This window comes from Heptranchias perlo, chromosome 4 (assembly GCF_035084215.1).
Source record: "Heptranchias perlo isolate sHepPer1 chromosome 4, sHepPer1.hap1, whole genome shotgun sequence".
Lineage (NCBI taxonomy): Eukaryota > Metazoa > Chordata > Chondrichthyes > Hexanchiformes > Hexanchidae > Heptranchias > Heptranchias perlo.
In genome coordinates this window covers 23919528-23942726 of record NC_090328.1, presented here as the reverse complement: position 1 = coordinate 23942726, position 23199 = coordinate 23919528, and the positions used below count along the sequence as shown (strand labels likewise).

At 46.1% G+C, this 23199-nt stretch overlaps 1 protein-coding gene across 2 annotated transcripts in view; it reads left to right on the top strand.

The window, feature by feature from the left end:
- LOC137320439 (ufm1-specific protease 2-like) overlaps positions 1-23199 on the top strand; it is an 84163-nt gene that overhangs the window by 56987 nt on the left and 3977 nt on the right. The window contains exons 7-11 of one of the 2 annotated variants that reach the window (XR_010962524.1): positions 3816-3959; positions 4139-4303; positions 14905-15026; positions 20403-21601; positions 23081-23157. Coding sequence is in view for 1 of the 2 variants with exons in the window: in XM_067982135.1 (XP_067838236.1) it covers positions 3816-3959; positions 4139-4303; positions 14905-15026; positions 23081-23157 (508 nt within the window). In the remaining variant the exon portion in view is untranslated. Of the gene's footprint in view, positions 1-3815; positions 3960-4138; positions 4304-14904; positions 15027-20402; positions 21602-23080; positions 23158-23199 lie in introns of those variants that run through there. The other variant, XM_067982135.1, reaches the window with a different exon arrangement.

Below are 23199 nucleotides of genomic sequence, written 5' to 3'. Positions count from 1 at the left end.
CTGCCCTGCACTCCTTCCAAGACCTTATATCCTTTTTAATGTGCAGTGCCCAGAACTGTACACAGTACTCCAGATGTGGTCTAATCAGGGCTTTGTATAGCTGTAGCAAAACTTCCTCCCCTTTATATTCTAGCCCTCGAGATATAAAGGCTAACATTCCATTAGCCTTTTTGATTAGTTTTTTTGTAGCTGATCACCACCTTTTAGCGATGTGTAGATGGACCCCTAATCTCTTTGGACCTCCACTGTTCCTAGCTTGCACCATTTAAAAAATACTCGGATCTATCCTTTTTTTGGTCTAAAATGGATGATCTCACACTTACCTGCATTGAACTCCATCTGCCACAGTGTTGCCACTCCCTTAATCTATCAATGTGTCTTTGTAATTTTGAATGTTGGTTGCAAGATGACATGCCTGGTGATTGAGGTTTGGAATGGAGCCAGCCCTCTGTGGTAGACTTGGTGTAGCTAAACCAGGCAGGTCCACGGTACGGTTGATGATTGACCAGCCTTGCTTATTGAATGATACCAGTGTTTAGAGGATTAGATTATGAGGACAAGTTGCATCAACTTGACCAGAAAATTTGGTGATCTGATCGAGGTGTTTAAAATGTTAAAATGTTAAAATGATTTGACAGGGTAGAAACAGAGATACTATTTCCTCTGGTGGTTGAATCAAGAACAAAGACATAACCTTAAAATTAGAGATAGGCCATTCAGCACTTTTTTACACAAAGGGTAGTAGAAATCTGGAACTCTCTCCCTGACAGGCTGTGGATGCTAGAACAGTTCAAGACTGAGATGGATAGATTTTTGTAAAGTAAGGATATCAAGGTATATGAGCAAAGCTGGATAAATGGAGTTCAAAAGCAGATCAGCCATGATCTAATTGAATGGCGGAGCAGGCTCGATGGGCTGAATGGCCTATTCCTGTTCCTAAGGGGCTGGGAGTGTTCTATCTTGGCTCCAGATAACCTTATATGTAAGGCAGTCCTTAATGGGTAGAGTGATCCTGGCTGGACAAATGGCAGGAAATCTCCTGTGCTGACAGGCTGCATGGATTAAACTCCAGTAGTAGCCATACAAGTACTTGGGAGGCTTCTAATTCTTGGCACTGGCCAGCCTGCAGCTGGACTTTGGTAAATGGATTGTATCTTTATAAGAGATTGCATTGGGTAAAGAGAAGCTCTAACTGGAAACCTCTCCCGTCAAATTTCCTTACTCTAACTTAGCTAACAACAGAACAATGCACCATCAAAGCCTTGAACTGTCATTTTCCCCCTCCATGCTTACATTTGTAGTAATTCAGACTCAGGTTAGACTCAAAGCCCATTGCAAGGGGGCATGCCTATCTACCCAATTGAATTGCATTCTGTACTTTTTGCTTTTTTTAAATTCATTCATGGGATGTGGGCATGGCTGGCAAGGCCAGCATTTATTACCCATCCTTAATTGTCCTTGAGAAGGTGGTGGTGAGCCGCCTTCTTGAACCGCTGCAGTCCGTGTGGTGAAGGTTCTCCCACAATGCTGTTAGGTAGTGAGTTCCAGGATTTTGACCCAATGTTGATGAAGGAACGGCGATTTATTTCCAAGTCAGGATGATGTGTGACTTGGAGGGGAACGTGCAGTTTGTGGTGTTCCCATGCGCCTGCTGCCCTTGTCCTTCTAGGTGGTAGAGGTCGCGGGTTTTGGAGGTGCTGTCGAAGAAGCCTAGGTGAGTTGCTGCAGTGCATCTTGTAGATGGTACACACTGCACCCACTACGCCGGTGGTGGAGGGAGTGAATATTTAAGGTGGTGGATGGGGTGCCAATCAAGCGGGCTGCTTTGTCCTGGATGGTACGCCTGGTGCTGTTACTGGCATGCTCTTCTACAGTCCTCATTGAACCAGGGTTGATCCCCTGGTTTGATGGTAATGGTAGAGTGAGGATATGCCTGGCCATGAGATTACAGATAGTGGTGGAATACAACTCTGCTGCTGCTGATTGCCCACAGCACCTCATGGATGCCCAGTTTTGAGCTGTTAGATCTGTTCTGAATCTGTCCCATTTAGCACGGAGGTAGTGCCACACAACATGATGGACGGTGTCCTCAGTGTGAAGATGGGACATCGTCTTCACAAGAACTGTGCAGTGGTCACTCCTACCAATACTGTCACGGACAAATGCATCTGCGACAGGTAGATTGGTAGATTGGTAAGGACGAGGTCAAGTAGGTTTTTCCCTTTACTGTCCATTGCAGATATTTGGAGGTCAAAGGACATTAGAACCAAGGAACAGGATAGAGTGGAACTACAGTCTAGTTACTTGATTAGATTTTAGATTTTTTTATTCCAGGATCTAGTTATGCTATTCCACTTCTGGAATTGGAAGTATTTTTTCATGTTCTTGTGACCCATAGTGCAGCAGCCGTCAAAGTTGCCAGATATGTCATAGAGTCATAGAGTTATACGGCACGGATAGAGGCCCTTCGGCCCATCGTGTCCGCGCCGGCCATCAAGCCCTGTCTACTCTAATCCCATATTCCAGCATTTGGTCCATAGCCTTGTATGCAATGGCATTTCAGGTGCTCATCCAAATACTTCTTGAATGTTGTGAGGGTTCCTGCCTCCACAACCCTTTCAGGCAGTGAGTTCCAGACTCCAACCACCCTCTGGGTGAAAAAGTTCTTTCTCAAATCCCCTCTAAACCTCCCGCCTTTTACCTTGAATTTATGTCCCCTTGTTATAGAACCCTCAATGACGGGAAAAAGCTCCTTAGTATCCATCCTATCTGTGCCCCTCATAATTTTGTACACCTCAATCATGTCCCCCCTCAGCCTCCTCTGCTCCAAGGAAAACAAACCCAATCTTCCCAGTCTCTCTTCATAGCTGAAGCGCTCCAGCCCTGGTAACATCCTGGTGAATCTCCTCTGCACCCTCTCCAAAGCGATCACATCCTTCCTGTAGTGTGGCAACCAGAACTGCACACAGTACTCCAGCTGTGGCCTAACCAGTGTTTTATACAGCTCCATCATAACCTCCTTGCTCTTATATTCTATGCCTCGGCTAATAAAGGCAAGTATCCCATATGCCTTCTTTACCACCTTATCTACCTGTTCCGCCGCCTTCAGGGATCTGTGAACTTGCACACCAAGATCCCTCTGACCCTCTGTCTTGCCTAGGGTCCTCCCATTCATCGTGTATTCCCTTGCCTTGTTAGTCCCTCCAAAGTGCATCACCTCGCACTTTTCCGGGTTAAATTCCATTTGCCACTGTTCCGCCCATCTGACCAACCCATCTATATCGTCCTGCAGACTGAGGCTATCCTCCTCGCTATTTACCACTCTACCAATTTTTGTATCATCAGCGAACTTACTGATCATACCTTTTACATTCATATCCAAGTCATTAATGTAGACCACAAACAGCAAGGGACCCAGCACCGATCCCTGTGGTACCCCACTGGCCACAGGCTTCCAGTCACAAAAACAACCTTCGACCATCACCCTCTGCCTTCTGCCACTAAGCCAGTTTTGTATCCAAAGTGCCAAGGCACCCTGGATTCCATGGGCACGTGGTTGTGTTGTTCTGTTATTAGCTAGGTTAGAGTAAGGAGCACAGTGATATTGAGTGTCCACATTTTCTACATTAATTAAGTCAACCCTCAGTGGATTAGCAAAGATAGCGCAGAAATTGGAAGCTTATGGGCTTTAATTTTGGTTTTGTTTTTAGGCTAGAATATCTGTGTAGGTTGTAAAATGAAATTCTTTAAATGATGTCCCGAGGATTTTATGAAGTCATCAGATTAAAATTTTTGCATTTTTTTGATGTGTACAGGAGTTGCATACTGAACTTGGTTTAGGCGATAAACCCTTCTTTCGCCGTTCCATGGTTTATCAGTTTCCAAATGATGAGATAAACCATAAATACAGGAGAACTATACACAAGTATATTCCTCTTCCTAACCCTGAGGATTTCAAGGTACATTCCTAAATTTACGATTTATATAAAACAAAACAGCCACAGTAACAGCATTATTTGTAACTATAAGCATTTTTGTGATGCATAAGTAAGACGAAGGGTGGAAAAAAATCATAATTTGACTCAATTATATGCACTTTTGAGCTTACGGATATTATGTTTTATTTACTTTGGAACAGATTGGTATAGCGCATGGATCGTACTCCTATCACCACTACTTGCAGGACGGTGTAAATGACATAGAATGGGGTTCTGCTTACCGTGGTTTGCAAACCATCATCTCCTGGTACAAGTATCAGGGATACATCGACAAACCTATACCAACACATGAGGACTTCCAGAAGGTATGGTAATCCTTGTATATTAATATTAAGATTTTTCACTCTTGTCTATGCTTATGGGAATCCTCAAAAAAAACTGTTTTATGCCACACATTTTCATTTAAAAAAAAATGTTTTGTTTAATAGCCATATAAAAAAGCACAGTGATAAATTTTGTTTCAGAGAAATATGTGTTTGCTGTATGACCAGATAACTGAAGCCCTAACATATCAGATTAAATCAATTAGATGGCTTGTTTTGCTGCATATTTTCATAAAATTTGACAGGAGAGGTTTCAGCAAATAAAGGCAATGCCTGGTGTAAAGCCAGGCAGTGGCAGAGGTAGTGAGTGTTTGGTGGGGTTGGTCATGACCCCTCCAGTCACTTTTAAGTATCCCAACAGGGCATTGGAGGACGTCAAAACATTAGCTCTGCTGTCCGCCTCTGTTGTGTTGTAATTGGAGGCAGAGCTATGTTGAGATGAGGAGGTATTAGGGTAAAGCTGCACACAGAGGGTACTTCTTATAGGCAGTTGGCCAAATCTGAACTTCAGCCACCCCCCCTCAATCCTTCAACCGCCCCTGAAACTTACGACACCATATTGGGAGATGTCATTAATACAAAGGAAGAATGCATCAAGATACAAGAAGATATTAATAATCTTGCTGAATGGGCATGTAATTGGCAAATGAATTTCAATATAGGTCAGTGTGAGATAGTACATTTTGGTAGTAAGAATAAGGAGGCCACATACTGTTCGGATAATCATAGCTATCCAGCTTAATCCCACTTTCCAGCACTTGGTCCATAGCCCTGTAGGTTTCAGCACTTCAAGTGCACATCCAAGTACTTTTTAAATGAGTTGAGGGTTTCTGCCTCTACCATTCTTTCAGGCAGTGAGTTCCAGACCTCCACCACCCTCGGGGTGAAAACATTTCTCCTCAGCTCCCCTCTAATCCTTCTACTAATTACTTTAAATCTATGCCCCCTGATTACTGACCCCTCTGCTAAGGGAAATAGGTCCTCCCTATTCACTCTGTCTAGCCCCGTCATAATTTTATACACCTCAATTAAATCTCCCCTCAGCCTCCTTTGTTCCAAAGAAAATAACCTCATTCTATCCAATCTTTTCTAATAGCTAAAATTCTGCAGCCCTGGCAACATCCTCGTAAATCTCCTCTTTACCCTCTTTCCTGTAATGTGTTGACCAGAACTGTACGCAGTACTCAAGCTATGGCCTAACCAATGTTTTATACAGTTCTAGCGTAACCTCCCTGCTCTTATATTCTATGCCTCGGCTGATAAAGGAAAGTATCCCGTATGCCTTTTTAACCGCCTTATCTACCTGTCCTGCTACCTTCAGGGATCTGTGGACATATTCTGCAAGGTCCCATTGTTCCACTACACCTCTCAGTATCCTCCCGTTTATTGTGTACTCCCTTGCCTTGTTTGCCCTCCCCAAATGCATTAACTCACATTTCTCTGGATTGAATTCCATTTGCCACTTTTCTGCCCACCTGACTAGTCCATTGATAGCTCCCTGATAAGAGTCTAAAGGGTAGGAATCTCAGGGTACAGATACACAAATCACTAAAAGTAGCGACACAGGTTAATAAGGCCATAAAAAAGGCTAACTCTTTTCTCAAGAAAAGAGAAGGCTGAGGGAGTGACCTGATAGAGGTCTTTAAGATAATGAAAAGGTTTGATAGGGTACACATAGAGAAAATGTTTGCACTTGTGGGGGAGTCCAAAACTAGCGGTCATAAATATAAGATAGTCACTAATAAATCTAATAGGGAATTCAGGAGAAACTTCTTTACTCAAAGAGTGGTAAAAATATGGAGTGCACTACCACAAGGAGTAGTTGAGGCAAATAGCATAGATATATGTAAGGGGAAGCTAGATGAACACTCGAGGGAGAAAGGAATAGAAGGATATGCTGATAGGGTTAGATAAAGTAGGGAGGGAGGAGGCTCGTGTGGAGCATAAACGCCAGCATAGACCAGTTCATTGAATCATAGAATGGTTACAGCACTGAAGGAGGCCATTCAGCCCATCGAGTCTGCGCCGGCTCCATGCAAGAGCAATCCAGCTAGTCCCACTCTCCCGCCCTATCCCAGTAGCCCTGCAAATTTTTTCCTTTCAAGTACCTATCCAGTTCCCTTTTGAAAACCATGATTGAATCTGCCTCCACCACCTCCTCGGGCAGCGCATTCCAGATCCTAACCACTCGCTGTGTAAAAAAGTTTTTCTTCATGTCACCTTTGGTTCTTTTGCCAATCACCTTAAGTTGAGCCGACTAACCTGTTTCCGCGCTGTAGTCTTGATATATAGACCAACAGCTTTCAGCTTCGAACCATGGTCCAAGCTGAGTTAGCTGATTTCAGCCAAGGGACTGCAGTGGACCTTCATTTCCCTGGCCTAGGGAGAGGAAAGATCAGCCAGATTTCCCACTCATGATTGCTGCCCAATAATCTCAACTGGAAAGTGTTCATCTTTAGACATGGGGTGAGAACAAGATTGGATGCGGCCCTCGACACAGTTCAGTCTGGCCCTTGGAGCCCTGCCCCTATTCCGTGACATCAACCCCCCCCCCCCCCCCCCCCCCCCCCACCTTCAGCTGGCACAGAGAGCCGGCACTCACTTAGGAGTGACCGGAAGGTGAAGAGGAGAGAGAAAAGTAGCATGGAAAGGTGTGCGGCTGAGGAGATTGAGATTGGGACGGGGGGGGGGTGGTGCAGTCAGGAATCAGGACTCAGCCAGTGGTGGGGGAGGGGGGGAAGAATGGGGAAATACTTAGATTGGGGCGGGGGTGGTCAGGAGACATAGGAACATAGGAACAGGAGTAGGCCATTCAGCCCCTCATGCCTGCTCCGCCATTTGATAAGATCATGGCTGATCTGTGATCTAACTCCATATACCTGCCTTTGGCCCATATCCCTTAATACCTTTGGTTGCCAAAAAGCTATCTATCTCATTTAAATTTAGCAATTGAGCTAGCATCAATTGCCGTTTGCGGAAGAGAGTTCCAAACTTCTACCACCCTTTGTGTGTAGAAGTGTTTTCTAATCTCACTCCTGAAAGGTCTGGCTCTAATTTTTAAACTGTGCCCCCTACTCCTAAAATCCCCAACCAGCGGAAATAGTTTCTCTCTATCCACCCTATCTGTTCCCCTTAATATCTTATAAACTTCGATCAGATCACCCCATAACCTTCGAAACTCCAGAGAATACAACCCCAATTTGTGTAATCTCTCCTCGTAACTTAACCCTTGAAGTCCGGGTATCATTCTAGTAAACCTACGCTGCACTCCCTCCAAGGCCAACATGTCCTTCCGAAGGTGCGGTGCCCAGAACTGCTCACAGTACTCCAGGTGCGGTCTAACCAGGGTTTTGTATAGCTGCAGCATAACTTCTGCCCCCTTGTACTCCAGTCCTCTAGATATAAAGGCCAGCATTCCGTTAGCCTTCTTGATTATTTTCTGCACCTGTTCATGACACTTCAATGATCTATGTACCTGAACCCCTAAGTCCCTTTGGACATCCACTGTTTTTAACTTTTTACCATTTAGAAAGTACGCTGTTCTATCCTTTTTTGATCCAAAGTGGGTGACCTCACATTTGTCCACATTGAATTCCATTTGCCACAGTTTTGCCCATTCACCTAATCTATCAATATCGCTTTGTAATTTTATGTTTTCATCTACACTGCTTACAATGCCACCAATCTTTGTGTCATCGGCAAACTTAGATATGAGACTTTCTATGCCTTCATCTAAGTCCTTAATAAATATTGTGAATAATTGAGGCCCCAAGACAGATCCCTGCGGGACTCCACTATTCACATCCTGCCAATGTGAGTACCTACCCATTATCCCTACTCTGTGTCGCCTTTTGCTCAGCCAACTTCCTAACCAAGTCCGTACTTTTCCCTCGATTCCATGGGCTTCTATCTTAGCTAACAGTCTCTTATGTGGGACCTTATCAAATGCCTTCTGGAAGTCCATATAAATAACATCCATTGACATTCCCCTGTCCACTACTTTAGTTACCTCTTCAAAAAATTCAATCAGGTTTGTCAGACACAACCTACCTTTCACAAATCCATGCTGGCTCTTTCTGATTAACTGAAAATTCTCGAGGTGTTCAGTCACCCTATCCTTAATTATAGACTCCAGCATTTTCCCCACAACAGATGTTAGGCTAACTGGTCTATAATTCCCCGGTTTCCCTCTCCTTTCTTAAAAAGCGGAGTGACATGTGCAATTTCCAATCTAGAGGGACAGTTCCTGAATCTAGAGAACTTTGAAAGATTATAGTTAGGGCATCCACAATGTGCTCACCTACTTGTTTTAAAACCCTGGGATGGAAACCATCTGGTCCTGGGGATTTGTCACTCTTTAGTGCTATTATTTTCTTCATTACTGTTGCTTTTCTTATGTTAATTTTATCGAGTCCCTGTCCCCGATTCAATATTAGTTTTCTTGGGATTTCCGGTATGCTATCCTCTTTTTCTACTGTAAATACTGACGCGAAGTAATTGTTCAACATGTCCGCCATTTCCCCATTGTCAATGACAATATCCCCACTTTCAGTTTTTAAGGGGCCAACACTGCTCCTGGCCACCCTCTTTTTCCTAATATATCTATAAAAGTTCTTTGTATTGGTTTTGATATCCCTTGCGAGTTTCTTTTCATACTCTCTTTTTGTAGCTCTTACTACAGGTGAGGTGCCTGAAGATTGGAGGGTAGTAAATGTTGTGCCTTTGTTTAAGAAGGGCGGCAGGGAAAAGCCTGGGAACTACTGACCGGTGAGCCTGACATCTGTAGTGGGTAAGTTGTTCGAGGGTATTCTGAGAGACAGGATCCACAGGCATTTGGAGAGGCAGGGGCTGATTAGGAACAGTCAGCATGGTTTTGTGAGAGGAAAATCATGTCTCATGAATTTGATTGAGTTTTTTGAAGGGGTAACCAAGAAGATAGATGAGGGTTGTGCAGTAGACGTGGTCTACATGGACTTTAGCAAAGCCTTTGACAAGGTACCGCATGGTAGGTTGTTACATAAGGTTAAATCTCACGGGATCCGAGGTGAGGTAGCCAATTGGATACAAAATTGGATTGACGACAGGAGACAGAAGGTGATTGTGGAGGGTTGTTTTTCGGACTGGAGGCCTGTGACCAGCGGTGTGCCTCAGGGATCGGTGCTGGGTCCGCTGTTATTTGTTATTTATATTAATGATTTGGATGAAAATTTAGGAGGCATGGTTAGTAAGTTTGCAGATAACACCAAGATTGGTGGCATTGTGGACAGTGAAGAAGGTTATCTAGGATTGCAATGGGATCTTGATAAATTGGGCCAGTGGGCCGATGAATGGCAGATGGAGTTTAATTTAGATAAATGTGAGGTGATGCATTTTGGTAGATCGAATCGGGCCAGGACCTACTCCGTTAATGGTAGGGCGTTGGGGAGAGTTATAGAACAAAGGGATCTAGGAGTACAGGTTCATAGCTCCTTGAAAGTGGAGTCACAGGTGGATAGGGTGGTGAAGAAGACATTCGGCATGCTTGGTTTCATTGGTCAGAACATTGAATACAGGAGTTGGGATGTCCTGTTGAAGTTGTACAAGACATTAGTAAGGCCACACTTGGAATACTGTGTACAGTTCTGGTCACCCTATTATAGAAAGGATATTATTAAACTAGAAAGAGTGCAGAAAAGATTTACTAGGATGCTACCGGGACTTGATGGTTTGACTTATAGGGAGAGGTTGGATAGACTGAGACTTTTTTCCCTGGAGAGTTGGAGGTTAAGGGGTGATCTAATAGAAGTCTATAAAATAATGAGGGGCATAGATAAGGTAGATAGTCAAAATCTTTTCCCAAAGGTAGGGGAGTCTATAACGAGGGGACATAGATTTAAGGTGAGAGGGGAGAGATACAAAAGGGTCCAGAGGGGCAATTTTTTCACTCAAAGGGTGGTGAGTGTCTGGAACGAGCTGCCAGAGGCAGTAGTAGAGGTGGGTACAATTTTGTCTTTTAAAAAGCATTTGGACAGTTACATGGGTAAGATGGGTATAGAGGGATATGGGCCAAGTGCAGGCAATTGGGACTAGCTTAGTGGTATAAACTGGGCGACATGGACATGTTGGGCCGAAGGGCCTGTTTCCATGTTGTAAACTTCTATGATTCTATCTGTTTTGTGACCCTTTGTTGATTTTTGTATCTTTCCCATTTGCCAGGATCTGTGCCATTTTTTGCCTTTTTGTATGCCCTTTCCTTATGTCTTATACTGTCCCTTACCTCTTTTGTTGTCCATGGCTGTTTTTTTTGGCAAGTAGAGTTCTTGCCCCTCAGGGGTATAAACCGATTCTGTATCACGTTAAATGTTTCTTTAAACATTTCCCACTGATCATCAGTCGTTTTACCCATTAACAGATTTGCCCAGTTTACTGTGGACAGTCTCTGTCTCATCCCATTGAAGTCGGCCTTACCCAAGTCTAGAATCTTAGCAGCTGATTCACTTTTTTCCCTTTCAAACACTACATTGAACTCGATCATGTTATGATCACTATTGGATAGATGTTCATGCGCAGTTAAGCCGTAACTAAATCTGGTTCATTACTCATTACTAAATCTAGTATGGCTTGCCCCCTTGTTGCCTCTACGACATACTGCTGTCGAAAACTATCCCGGACTCAAGAAATTTGCTACCTTTCTGACAGTTGCTAGTCTGCTTTGGGACTCGGGGAGGGGGCTGGGGTCACGACACAAATTGGGACTCGGGTGGGGAAGGGGTTCGGGAGACAGATTGGGTCTTTGTAGGGGGGGTTCGGGCGACAGATTTGGACTCGTGGGGTGGGGAAGGAGATTGGGTCGGGGCAGATGGGAGATAGGGGCTGGGGGCATTTGAGTGATTGGACTTGGGGCAGCAGGAGAGAGAGAGAGTGGGTGACAGGACTGGTGCTGGGGAGAGGGGGCGCTCAGGAGAGAAAAGGAAACTGGCTTTTTGGGGTCGGAAAGTGGCTCTGGGGGTGGAGGGTTAGAGACTGTTAAATGGGGCCGCGGGGAGTGAGGGAATCTAGGAAAAAGAAGGTCGGGTATGTGGGCTCGGGATTGAATCCGACTATGGAATGGGGGTGGGGAGATTGGGGCTCGGGTGAGGGGAGAAAGGGCGATTTGGGACTGGGGGTCGGCTGCGATTCAGGCTTCGGCTGGGGGATGGAGCAGAGAGGAACAGGGTGGGGTGGGGTGAGTGTGGGGCCCAGCATCTCCTGCAGAGCCGGAAGCAGCAACAGCAACGTAGTGAGTGGGATTGCAGCTGAGCGAGCAGCAGGCAGTAAAGGGGTGAGTGAAACCTGCAGACCTTACTGTGGGGAAACAATGAAGAATTGTTTCCACTGGTGGGCAAATGGGGAACAATGGGACGGAGACTGAGGATTCTCACTGCGCTCAGGGAGCATCACAAGCTCCAATACGTGGAGGAGATTTTTTTTTCATAAAATATACTTTATTCATAAAATTTACAGCAATACATACAATACAGTTGTTATATCACATTCCAAACATACAATACAGATTATACAATTTGCAGGTTACATCAAGTACAGTTCAATGAACACATTGTACATAATTACAGATCATGACACTCTAGGGTGCCTCGTTGCATTACAGTCAATACAGATTATTGATTACAGATTCATTACAGGTACATGACAGATTCATTACAGGTACATTACATTACATCAATTTGAATTTTACATTCTGCCCAAGGGGGTTTTTCCCTGATTGCATTCTCTCGGTATACAATGGCGGGAAGGCTCTAAAAGGTTGCCTTTCCCCACAGAGCCTTTGCGGCGGCCGCACCCGTCTTCAGTGCGTCCCTGAGCACGTAGTCCTGGATCTTGGAATGTGCCAGTCTGCAGCACTCGGTCGAGGACAGCACCTTGCACTGGAAGACCAGCAAGTTTCAGGCAGATCAAAGGGCGTCTTTCACCGAGTTGATGGTCTTCCAGCAGTTGATGTCCGTCTCTGTGTGCGTCCCCGGGAACAGCCCGTAGAGCACAGAGTCCTGTGTTACAGAACTGCTCGGGACGAATCTGGACAGATACCACTGCATCTCTCTCCAGACCTTCTTTGCAAAGGCACATTCCAGAAGGAGATGGGTGACGGTCTCGTCTGCACCGCAGCCTCCTCGGGGACAGCGCTGAGAGTTCGGGAGTGCATGAAGGATCTGACGGGAAGGGCCCTTCTCACCACCAGCCAAGCTATGTCTTAGTGCTTTTTGAAAGCTCTGACGATGTGGCGTTCTGCCAAATGACATTGACAGTCTGCTCGGGGAACCAACCGACAGGATCCATCATCTCCTTTTCCTGCAGGGTCTCGAGGACATTACGTGCGGACCACTTACTGATCGCCTTGTGGTCAAAGGTGTTTTTTTGCATAAACCTTTCGACAAAGGACAGGTGGGGTGGAACGGTCCAACTGGACGGAGCGTTCCGTGGCAGCGTGGCCAGGCCCATCCTTCGCAACACCGGGGACAAGTAGAACCTCAGCACGCAGTGACACTTTGTATTTGCGTACCAAGGGTCCACACAAAGCTTGATGAAGCCGCACACGAAAGTGGCTATCAGGATGAGGGCCACTTTGGGCACGCCTTTCTCCCCTTTCTCCGGAGATTTGTCCATCGTGTCCCTGTGGACATGGTCCATTTTTGATCTCCAGATAAAGTGAAAGATGGCTCGGGTGACTGTCGCGGCGCAGGAGCGAGGTATGGGCCAGACCTGCGCCACGTACAGCAACACCGAAAGCACCTCGCACCTTGCCCACGATTGAGAAGGATTGTCGATCCCACAGTCCCAGTTTCTACTTCACCTTAGAAATACACTCCTTCCAGTTCTTGGTGCACGCCCCGGCCCCCCCAAACCAGATCCCCAGTATCTTCAGGTAATCCGACCTGATGGCGAAGGGGACAAAAGATCGGTTAGTCCAGTTTCCAAAGAACTTGGCCTCGCTCTTGGTACGATTTACCCTGGCCTCTGACGCCAGTTCGAACTGGTCGCAGATGCTCATCAATCTGCGGACCGACAGCTGATCCGAGCAAAAGACGGTGATGTCATCCATGTACAGGGAGGGCTTGACTTGAGTGCCTCCGCTGCCTGGGATCGTCACCCCTCTTATGCCCGCATCCCTCCTGATGGACTCGGCAAAGGGTTCGATGCAGTACACGAATACGACAGAGAAGAGAGGACAGCCCTGCCTGACTCCAGATTTGATCAGAAAGCTTTCTGATTCCCACCTGTTGATTGAAACAGCGCTACTGATGTCTGTGTAGAGCAGTTGGATCCAATTGCGGATTCCATCCCCAAACCCCATTTTGGAGAGCACGTCCATCATGTACGTGTGGGATATTCTATCAAAGGCCTTTTCCTGGTCCAGGCTGATCAGGCATGTGTTCACCCCCCTGTTCTGTACGTAGGCGATCGTATCCCTGAGTAGCGCCAGGCTATCAGAGAACTTCCTGCCGGGTACAGCGCAGGTCTGATCAGGGTGGATCACCACCTCCAGGGCTGACTTGACCCGATTGGCGATGACCTTGGACAGGATTTTGTAGTCCACGTTAAGAAGTGAGATGGGTCGCCAATTTTGATTTCTTCCCTCTCCCCCTTCCGCTTGTAGATGAGGGTGATGATGCCTTTCCTCATGGAGTCTGACATGCTGCCTGCCAGAAGCATACCCCCGTACAATTCTAGCAGGTCTGGGCCTATCCAGTCCCACAGAGCCGAGTACAACTCCACCGGCAAGCCACCGCTTCCGGGAGTCCTACTCTTCTCGAAGGAACGGACAGCCTTTGTCAGTTCGTCCAGAGTTAGTGGGTGATCCAGACTCTCTCGCTTGCTGTCGTCTAGAACCTCCGTGATAGACAACAAGAAGGATTGGGAGGAGATGCAAGAGGACCGAGTAGGGCCGGCAGCAACCCATAGTAGTGCTGTGGAGTTGGGACGAGCACTCCTCCTCCTCCTCCACACTCCACAGAAAGGGAAGTAAAAAATAAAACTTTCCCTACCATTTCTTTAGTGGCCTCCAGCAGTCCCTTTAAGGTGCATGGTACATGCTTTACCTAGTTTAACATGCATTTTGGAGAAGGGTCCTAAAACAGACACAGGACCCTTTTTTGCATATTTAAATTGATCCACTGCTGATATTAGGCGGCCACAGGGATGCCTAAAAACAGTGAGGCGTAATATGGCAGCGGCATGGCACAGATTAGGTGTAAGACCTCGCACCCAGAAATTGGTTTACATTGAACCCGTTTTACACCCAAAAAACGGGCAAAACGCATTCCGATTTCTACCCTAGTATGTCCAAATATCTTTCGGTGAATGTGGCCCACGCCAAGTGCCAGGATGTCGGATCAGGCCCACCATGTAAATTCGGTTAAACACCCCTGACCTACAAATTAAAAAATCATATCAGTACTTTGATTTGTATTTTTAACTGACTAGTTTATAAATACTCTCCTAAGGAATGATGTTCAAGCCATGAACAAGTGACGCATGTTTTCTGCTTTGTTTTTGCATCTCTTTTAAGAATTGCTAATTTGTAAGCTGTTTTCCTTTTGCGTTTTCAGATGATGGTAAACGTTGGAGAAGAATTTGTCAATGTTGTGGGAGTAACAGATCCGATTGGACCTTTTGAGATCGAGTCAGTATTAACTCATGCGGGGATTTCATCTAACATCATGAACATCCGGTAAGAAAAACATATAAGTAATATGATCATTATAAATTATGTTTTGGTCTGTCTTTTATTGTAATCCAGAGTGCAAATAACTACAAACAGTCAAAGTATGTAGTGCATAGTTAGTTACATGTTATGAATACATATCTATTGTAAACTATAGAGAAAAAATTTGTGCTCCACTTTAAGCACCGCTTAATTTTGTCTTGGTTTTTTACAAAATCATAGCTGTTACAGCATAGAAGATGACTATTTAGGAAGTTGTGCCTGTGGCCAGCTCTTCATCTGGAGCTGTCTATTCTAATTTCATTTCCCTGTCCTTCCACATCTCTGTTTATATTCTCCCTTTTTAAATACTTGTCTAATTACATTTTAAATTATACTATAGTCTCAGCTTGTAAAGCCACTTGTAGTGAAGCATTCCATGTTATAATAATCAGTGGTGACCACAAGCATGTTGATAGTGGGGTACTTGATGATGCTAATGCCATTGAAATTCAAGGGGAGGCGGTTATGCTTTCTCTTGTTGGAGATAGTCATTGCCTGACACTTGTGTGGAGCGGATGTTACTCGCCACTTATCAGCCCATGCCTAGATGTTGTCCAGATCTTGCTGCATCGGGGCATGGACTACTTTATTACCTAAGGAATTACGAATGGAGCTGAACAATCATCACCAAACAGTCCCACTTCTGACCTTACAATGGAAGCAGCTGAAGATAGTTGCACTGCCCTGAGGATCTCCTGCAGCGATGTCCTGGGGCTGAGATGATTGGCCTCTAACGACCACAACCATCTTCCTTTTTGCCAGGTATGACTCCAGTCACTGACAGGTTTTCCTCCCGAACTCCATTGACTTCAGTTTTACTAGGGCTCCTAGGTGCCACACTCAGTCAAATGCTGCCTTGATGTCAAGGTCAGTCACTCGCACCTCACCTCTGGAATTCAGCTGGTGTCTATGTTTGGACCTTGGCTGTAATGAGGTCTGGAGCTGAGTGGTTCTCGCAGATCCCAGATTGAGCACTGTTGATGACTCCTTCCATCATTTGCTGATAATTGGGAGTAGGCTGATGGGGCAGTAGTTGGCTGGGTTGGATTTGTCCTTTTTGTGGACAGGACATACCTGAGCAATTTTCCACACTGTCGGGTAGGTACCAGCGTTGTAGCTACACTGGAACCGCTTAGCTAAGGTCACAGCTAGTGAGGAGCATAGGTCTTCAGTACTACAGCCAGGATATTGTCGGAGCCCATATCCTTTCCTGTGTCCAATGCATGTGGAGTGAATCGAATTGACTGAATACTCGCATCTGTGATAGTTCCCTCACTACCTGCTGCAAGCCCAGTCTGCCAGCTATGTCTTTCAGGATTCGGTGAGCTCGGTCAGTGGTGGTACTACTGAGCCACTCTTGGTGATGGACATTGAAGTCCCCCACTCAGAGTACATTCTGTGCCCTTGCTACTCACAGTGCTTCCTCTAAATGGTGTTCAACAAGGAGGGGTACTGATTCATCAGTTGAGGGAGGGTGGTAGGTGGTTATCAGTAAGACGTTCCCATGCCCTGTTCCAGTGAAAAAGCCCCATTATTTATCCTCTCAAAACCGTTAAGAATTTTTAAAACCTCTCATTAGATTCCACCTCCTTAACTTTCTCTGTTCCAGTCAAAAATCCCCAAATTTCAAACCTCTCATTCCTGGAATCATTCCAAATAACCTTTGATGTACCCATTTCATGTTTCTAATCTCCTTCTTATTATGGGATCTCTGTTCCTTCGCTCTAAGAATCTTCCCATTAGGGTATAATTCCATTACCTGTTTTATTTTCCAAAAAGTACTACTTCACAGTTTCTCAGCGTCTACCACCTATCTACCCACTCTGCTAGCCTATTTATGTCCTCCTTCAATCTCCGGTATTCTTCCTCACAGCTTGCCATGCCTCTCATTGATTATCATCAGCAAACTTGACTGCTAAAAAAAATTCTAAATTAAAATTGACTGGATTGTTCTAGTTTTGAGCTGTCTTTCAAGCACTCATGTACAGAGAAAAAGATGTCATTTTTCTCTGTCCCCATCATGGTGAGTGCTAAGGAACAAGAACAAAGGAAAGGGCTGTTTTCTCTCCTGCTTTTAGATTGTTGTTCCAGTGTGAGAGTGGGGAATTAATTCCTCATGGAATATGCCACTGGGTTTTTTTTTTCCAGCCTTGTGGAAGAGGTGAGAGTGGAAAGAAATGCAGTCTGGATATATTGGATGCATTATTGGGAATGGGAGATGGTGGCCTACTGGTGGTAAATGTCTAACTTATTTGAGCAAGTTCTTTTAATGTGCTCTATTGGCTTAAAATGTAGACCAGCTTCAGAGGACCCAGAGTCTGGACCATATCCAAGCCTGAAGTCAAAATCAATCTGAATGCTCCTAGGAGATGAAGTTTTACAGTAATTATTTTGGTCATTCTTTTGTATTCCTATCACTAAGCCTCTCTTCTGAATCTAAATGCAAGTAGAAACTTAGAATGAGTGCAGTGGCACAGCATACGGTTGTGTCGAACATGCAATTCTGGTATGATGAGGCTCTGATCTTAGGCATGCAGCAGCTAGGTGATTCGAAATTAGGAGGGGAAATGCTTGATTTGCCTCATTATGTTGTGGCCTCAAAAGAGGCACTGACAGAGACCTGCTTGTCTGCCTGAATGTTATATGGTTCTTGAGCTCCAAAGAGGGAATAAATAACTGTAGTTGCAATTGTAAGCACATTCATGTTTTACAATCGGTTGTTAATCATCTTAGTCTGCCACAATAGCATGTGATAAACTTGCTACATTTTTAAAAGCATGAAGTTGGCTGAACCATGGGATCTAATTCCTGTTTTTCAGCTAAGTTGGCCTTTCTCTTTAAAAGTCAGGCTTTTTAGACTGGATGCAACAGTGTGTAGGTACACATTCTTTTAAGAATAATCAAGAATGGGAAAAGACCATTGGTCCAACAAAGCTTACCTGTCAAGTACCCTTGCTCTCCAGCCTGCATTCTATTGCACTTTGAATGCTCCTAATAGCTTTGTCTCTACTATTTTGCTTGGCAGATTATTCTAAAGATTTATCATCCTTTGAATAAAGATTTTTCATAAAATCTTTTCTAAACTTATTTTTCACAAGATTAAATGCATATCCTACTAGTCTGACTTGCTTTAAAGTGATATAATGGGATAAATTTTAACCCAGTGGCGGGATCTTAGCGGGGGTTCAATAACCAGGTGGGAAACCGGGAAAAAGTTTTTGTGTGTTTTGTCAAGCGATCGCGACTAAATTGAAGTCCTTAATGTTACTTCCGGGTTTCGCGTCTCCAAGCTGCGCAGCGAGAGTACTGCGCACCCGAATGACATGCTGGGAACTGGAGTATTTAAAGGGCCATTGCAAGCATGGATTTTGAAGGAGAAAGAAGAAATGTGCAGAGATGCAGCATCACATGTGTAAGGCAGCACTCCGCTTTAGCGACTCATCTCTGGAGTTGTTACTGGCTGGTGTCAGGAGCGGGAGGGAAATACTATATATGGCTGACTGGAGGAAGCGCCCTGCTTCTGCCATCAAGAAGGCATGGCTGGAGGTGGTAGAGGAGCTGAGCAAGGCTGGAGGTGGCAAGATCAGGGGCACAATGCAGGAAGTGATTTAATTTAACCAGGTCAGGAGAAGTGATGAATTGATATAATCAATGATTCACCTACATCCTGTGGTGTACATTAGCCCCCTCTCACTCCGTCTTACCAAGTGTACTCCATTACATCACTCCTCACAACCATTATTATCAACTTACCTTCACTTTCAGTGCATTTTCTCACCGCCCCATTTGTGAACCCACTACTCCCACTCACCCCTATCCTGATGCAATGTGATGAATCTGAATCTGTCTGATACTCACCCTCTGATGCATCTGCTTCATTGTCAGCCTCACCCAAAGCAATGCATCAATTGGGTGAACACATCACCTTCACTCACTCACATGTTTGTTCTTTCTCCCCTTGTAGGAGCAGAGTGCAAAATGCATGTAAGAGGAGTAGGACTGGAGGGGGCCCACCACAAATAGTGGCCCTGACAGAGGTGGAGGAGGAGGCGTTAGATCTCAACCGTACGGTTGAATGCCTGACCGTCAGAGATGGCGAGACCGGTAACCTGCAAACGGCTGGTGACAGAACTTTAACATCTTTCACACACATCATGAATTGACATTATCAATGATTGACCTATTGCACACCTCAGTATACTCATCACAAGCTAACTTCTGCGATTATTCTTAATATTGCTGTATGTTCTCTTCCAGGGCCTTCAAGGAGTGCTGAAGAGGCACATGACATGGACGAGGGCAACTCCTCAGAGGAGCTCCAGGCCTCTGAGGGCATACCGTCACATCATAGTGAGCCATGCACCAGTGCAGATACTCACACCTATTAGAGAGTTAGTTGGGTTGTCACCTGGTAATTCACCACACACAAGTAAGCACGAGCAGACACTTGTGGCAGGGGCAGCTGTGGAGAGTCCGCGTCGGTGGGCGCACTCCTCTCCAAGCTCTGCTCAGCTGGGCACAGATGCTGAACCCCGGGGGCCATCCTTGAAATGGAGAATGATCGAGGTACAGATGAACATTTGTGACGTACTGGAAGACATGCCATGCTCACTCTCCACAATAGCAGAGAGGATGGAGGAGTCCACCTCCAGCATTAGTGGACTGGTGGTGCAGGTAAGTGTGGGAATGTCTATGATGGAGAGAATGACAGCCTCCATTGAGCTTTAAGCTTGGCTCACAAATGAGTCCATTCAGGTCATGACAATGGCTAAGCGGACTCAGGGTGACCAACATTCTGCCACCTTAAACAGGCAGACACATTAGCAGTGGCTGTACAAAGCATCACAGATGTGCTCCAAGCTGTTGTCCAGCACAGTCGTAGGAGTGATGTGGCCCTGGCCCAGGAGAGGGATGATTGCGAAAGGGGACATGGAAGTGAGGGCTCCACTTAAAGTGCTCCCACATCTCACCCATTGCCCCCCCCCACCCCCCAACCGGTACTCGCAATGCTGCCTCCTCTCCAGATGGCTGAGTCTGCCCCAGCACAAGTGCAGGTGGAGCAGTCTTTGATGGGGCCCTCATGGGCTTCAAAACCCAGAGGGTGTAGGCTGAGAGCATCTCAGCAGTCGGGGCAGGGGCCTGAGCAACCTGCCACTACCTCTGCTGAAGCCACAAGGGATGCACCCTGTAGAAGTAGTAGGAAGAGGACAGCGAAGGTTTTGTGATCACCAAGGGTATGCATAAGGGTATCGGACTAAATGTCATGTTTTTCATTTCTCGTTTTTTTTATATTCACAATAAATGTCATACTTGTCACCACCATTGCCACGTCTTGTTCAGCCAGGTGTGCCGCTGCTCTGCCGATGGGTTGCCCATCATCCTCCTCCTTTTCCTCCTCATCTTCTTCAATGTTGATGGCAGGTGTGGATGCTTCATGAGTGCATGGGTCCTCATCCACCGGTAACCCTCTCTGTTGAACGACGCTGTGCAGGACGCTAAACACACGACTATTATTCTACATACTCTCGCCAGTGAGTTCTGAAGGGATCCCCCAGATTGATCCAAGCACCTGAAGCGCATCTTGAGCATTCCTATGGCTTGTTCAATAGCTGACCTGGTGGTGATGTGACTGTTATTGTACTGCTGCTGTGCCTCATTGGTGAAATTTCTCACAGATGTTATGAGCCACGTCTGCAGGGGGTATCGCTTGTCTTCAAGGAGCCATCCATTAAGTGTGTCTTGTGCGTGGAAGAGGGCTGGGATGTTGGATTTGTGCAAAATGAAGGAATCATGGCAGCTGCCCAGGAATCTGGCACACACCTGCAGAAACCTCTTCCGGTGATCGTAAACCAGCTGCGCATTGATGGAGTGATATCCTTTTCGGTTGATGAACATTCCTGGCTCATGTGGAGGTCCTCGGATTGCTACATGTGTGCAATCAATTGCACCTTGACCCGTGGGAAGCCAGCCAGAGAGTGGAAACCCACTGCCCTCTCAATCTGGCTGATGTCATCGAAGGGCAAGTTGACGTAGTCGGATGCTCTGGCAAATAAGCCATCTGTGACCTGTCGTATACACTTACATGAAGACGACTGAGGGATCCTGGTGATGTCACCGGTGGTGCCCTGGAAGAATCCGGAGGTGAAGAAATTGAGGGCAGTGGTCACTATAACTGAGATGGGCAATGTGTGGCCACCAGGGAGCAGCTCTGCATGAAGGAGCACGCAGATGTCTGTGACCACCTGGCGACTCATTCTGAGCCTTTGTAGGCACTGCTCCTCAGAGGTCCAGGAAGCGCAGCCTCTGTCTGTAGACCCACTCACGTGGGTAGTGCCTCCTGCAACCTCAACTCCTCTGTTGGTCCCCTCTCAGCTCTTCTGCTGGTCCTCGTAGTGCACTTCCGTCTTGTGGAGCTGCAACACCCAGAACTGCACGCCATGACTGCCGCGGATGGTGATGTGCCTCCTCTTCAAATGTACTGTTGAATAAATCCATTGTGCCCCCCATCTTGATGGTGTCAGTTTGAGAGGGTCCAAAATGTAAGTACATATGTGTGAGCACAAGAATTCTGATTGTGAACCAAACTAAACACAAAGAACTCCCAGCCAAAGGTTTGTCTGAGAGAACTGATTGCCCTGCTGCAAAAACTCACCTTTTCTTCACGTGTCAATCACTGGCTTTTAATGGTCCAATTGGGTGCCAGCTGCAACTCACCTCCATTTTTTTTTATTCGTTCATGGGATGTGGCGAGGCCGGCATTTATTGCCCATCCCTAATTGCCCTTGAGAAGGTGGTGGTGAGCTGCCTTCTGATCTGATCTCCTATCTGGTTGCCATCACGATTGGGATCATTCTGTCAGTTCTTTTTGAACTTTCTTCAGTGACCACAATTGGACATTAGAATCTGACCAAAGGGGCTGATTTTAGGAGGCAAATGTGGGTGCGTTGGGGGAGGGGGGCCTCCAAAAATCAAGCAAATCCCATTCGGGTTCAGAAGCTGGCTCCAACCCGCTGGCTTCTGAGTTTCCCAGGGACCCACCTGTGTGCGGCGGGCGATCCGAAACTGGAAGTCCCGCCATATGTACCTCATTGAGGTGCTTAAGGCACTTTACCTGTGATAGATGAAGTGATTAGAAAGATTTTTAACTTACCTGGGCGGCTTGCCCACCGCTTCTGATTCACGGCCGATGTTCCCCCCCCCCCCCCCCCGATCTCACCCTTCAGATGTCCCCCCGATCTCACCTTCCTGATCTCCCCCTGATCTTTCCCTCTCCCCCCCCCCCCCCACACCGGTCTTCCCCTCTCCCCAGTCTTCCAGTCCAGCGCCGGATCTTCCATTCTTCCCCCCCCACCCACCACAGTCTTCCAGTCCACTCTCTCTTTCCCGCCTCCCCCTCGCGTTGCAGCTCCTGATGGCAGCCAGCCTGTCAATCAGGCTAGCTGCCGGGCGCAAAACCCGGAGAGTATGTTAACCACTATCAATCAACGCGCGATTGCGTCGGAAACGGTAAGTTTGGTTCATGTGGGTTTACCAATCGCCTAATCGCCCCCCCGCTGCCATCCCACCTCCCTGCTAATAGCGGGGCCTAAGTGTTTGTAAAAAAAAATCTTTATTTGCATCCTTTGTCTCTATTCCACTCCCTGACAAGTTTACAGTTGGTTTTGGCATTCAGGTCATTTATGTAGAATGTGTGGGCACTGACACTGGTTTTCCTGCTCGGCAGGCGGCCAGCCTATCAATTTGGCTGGCTGCCGGGAGGGAAACGGAAAGAAAAAAATGAGGTCCTGTCCTTAAATTCATCAGGACCTCTGCGACCCCGGCCTTACTCCATTTTCTTGCTGCCCCGCATCAACCTCTCCTCCCCAGAAATATCGGGGCCCATGTGTTTGTGTTTAGTATTTCTTGTATGAAGTCATGGCACATAGCAAAACTGCTAGACTTGATTTTTTTAAAGAATAAAAAGTACTTTTTTTCAACAAAAATTGTAAAAAGGAAATTAAATGCATTAATTTTTACAGGCCAAATAATCAGGTTCATATGGAGGCAAACGAACTTGTTGCTCATTTCCATCAGCAAGGAACTCCAATTATAATGTGTAAGTTTGTGATTGCTCTCTTATATTTTCCTTTACTTTTGA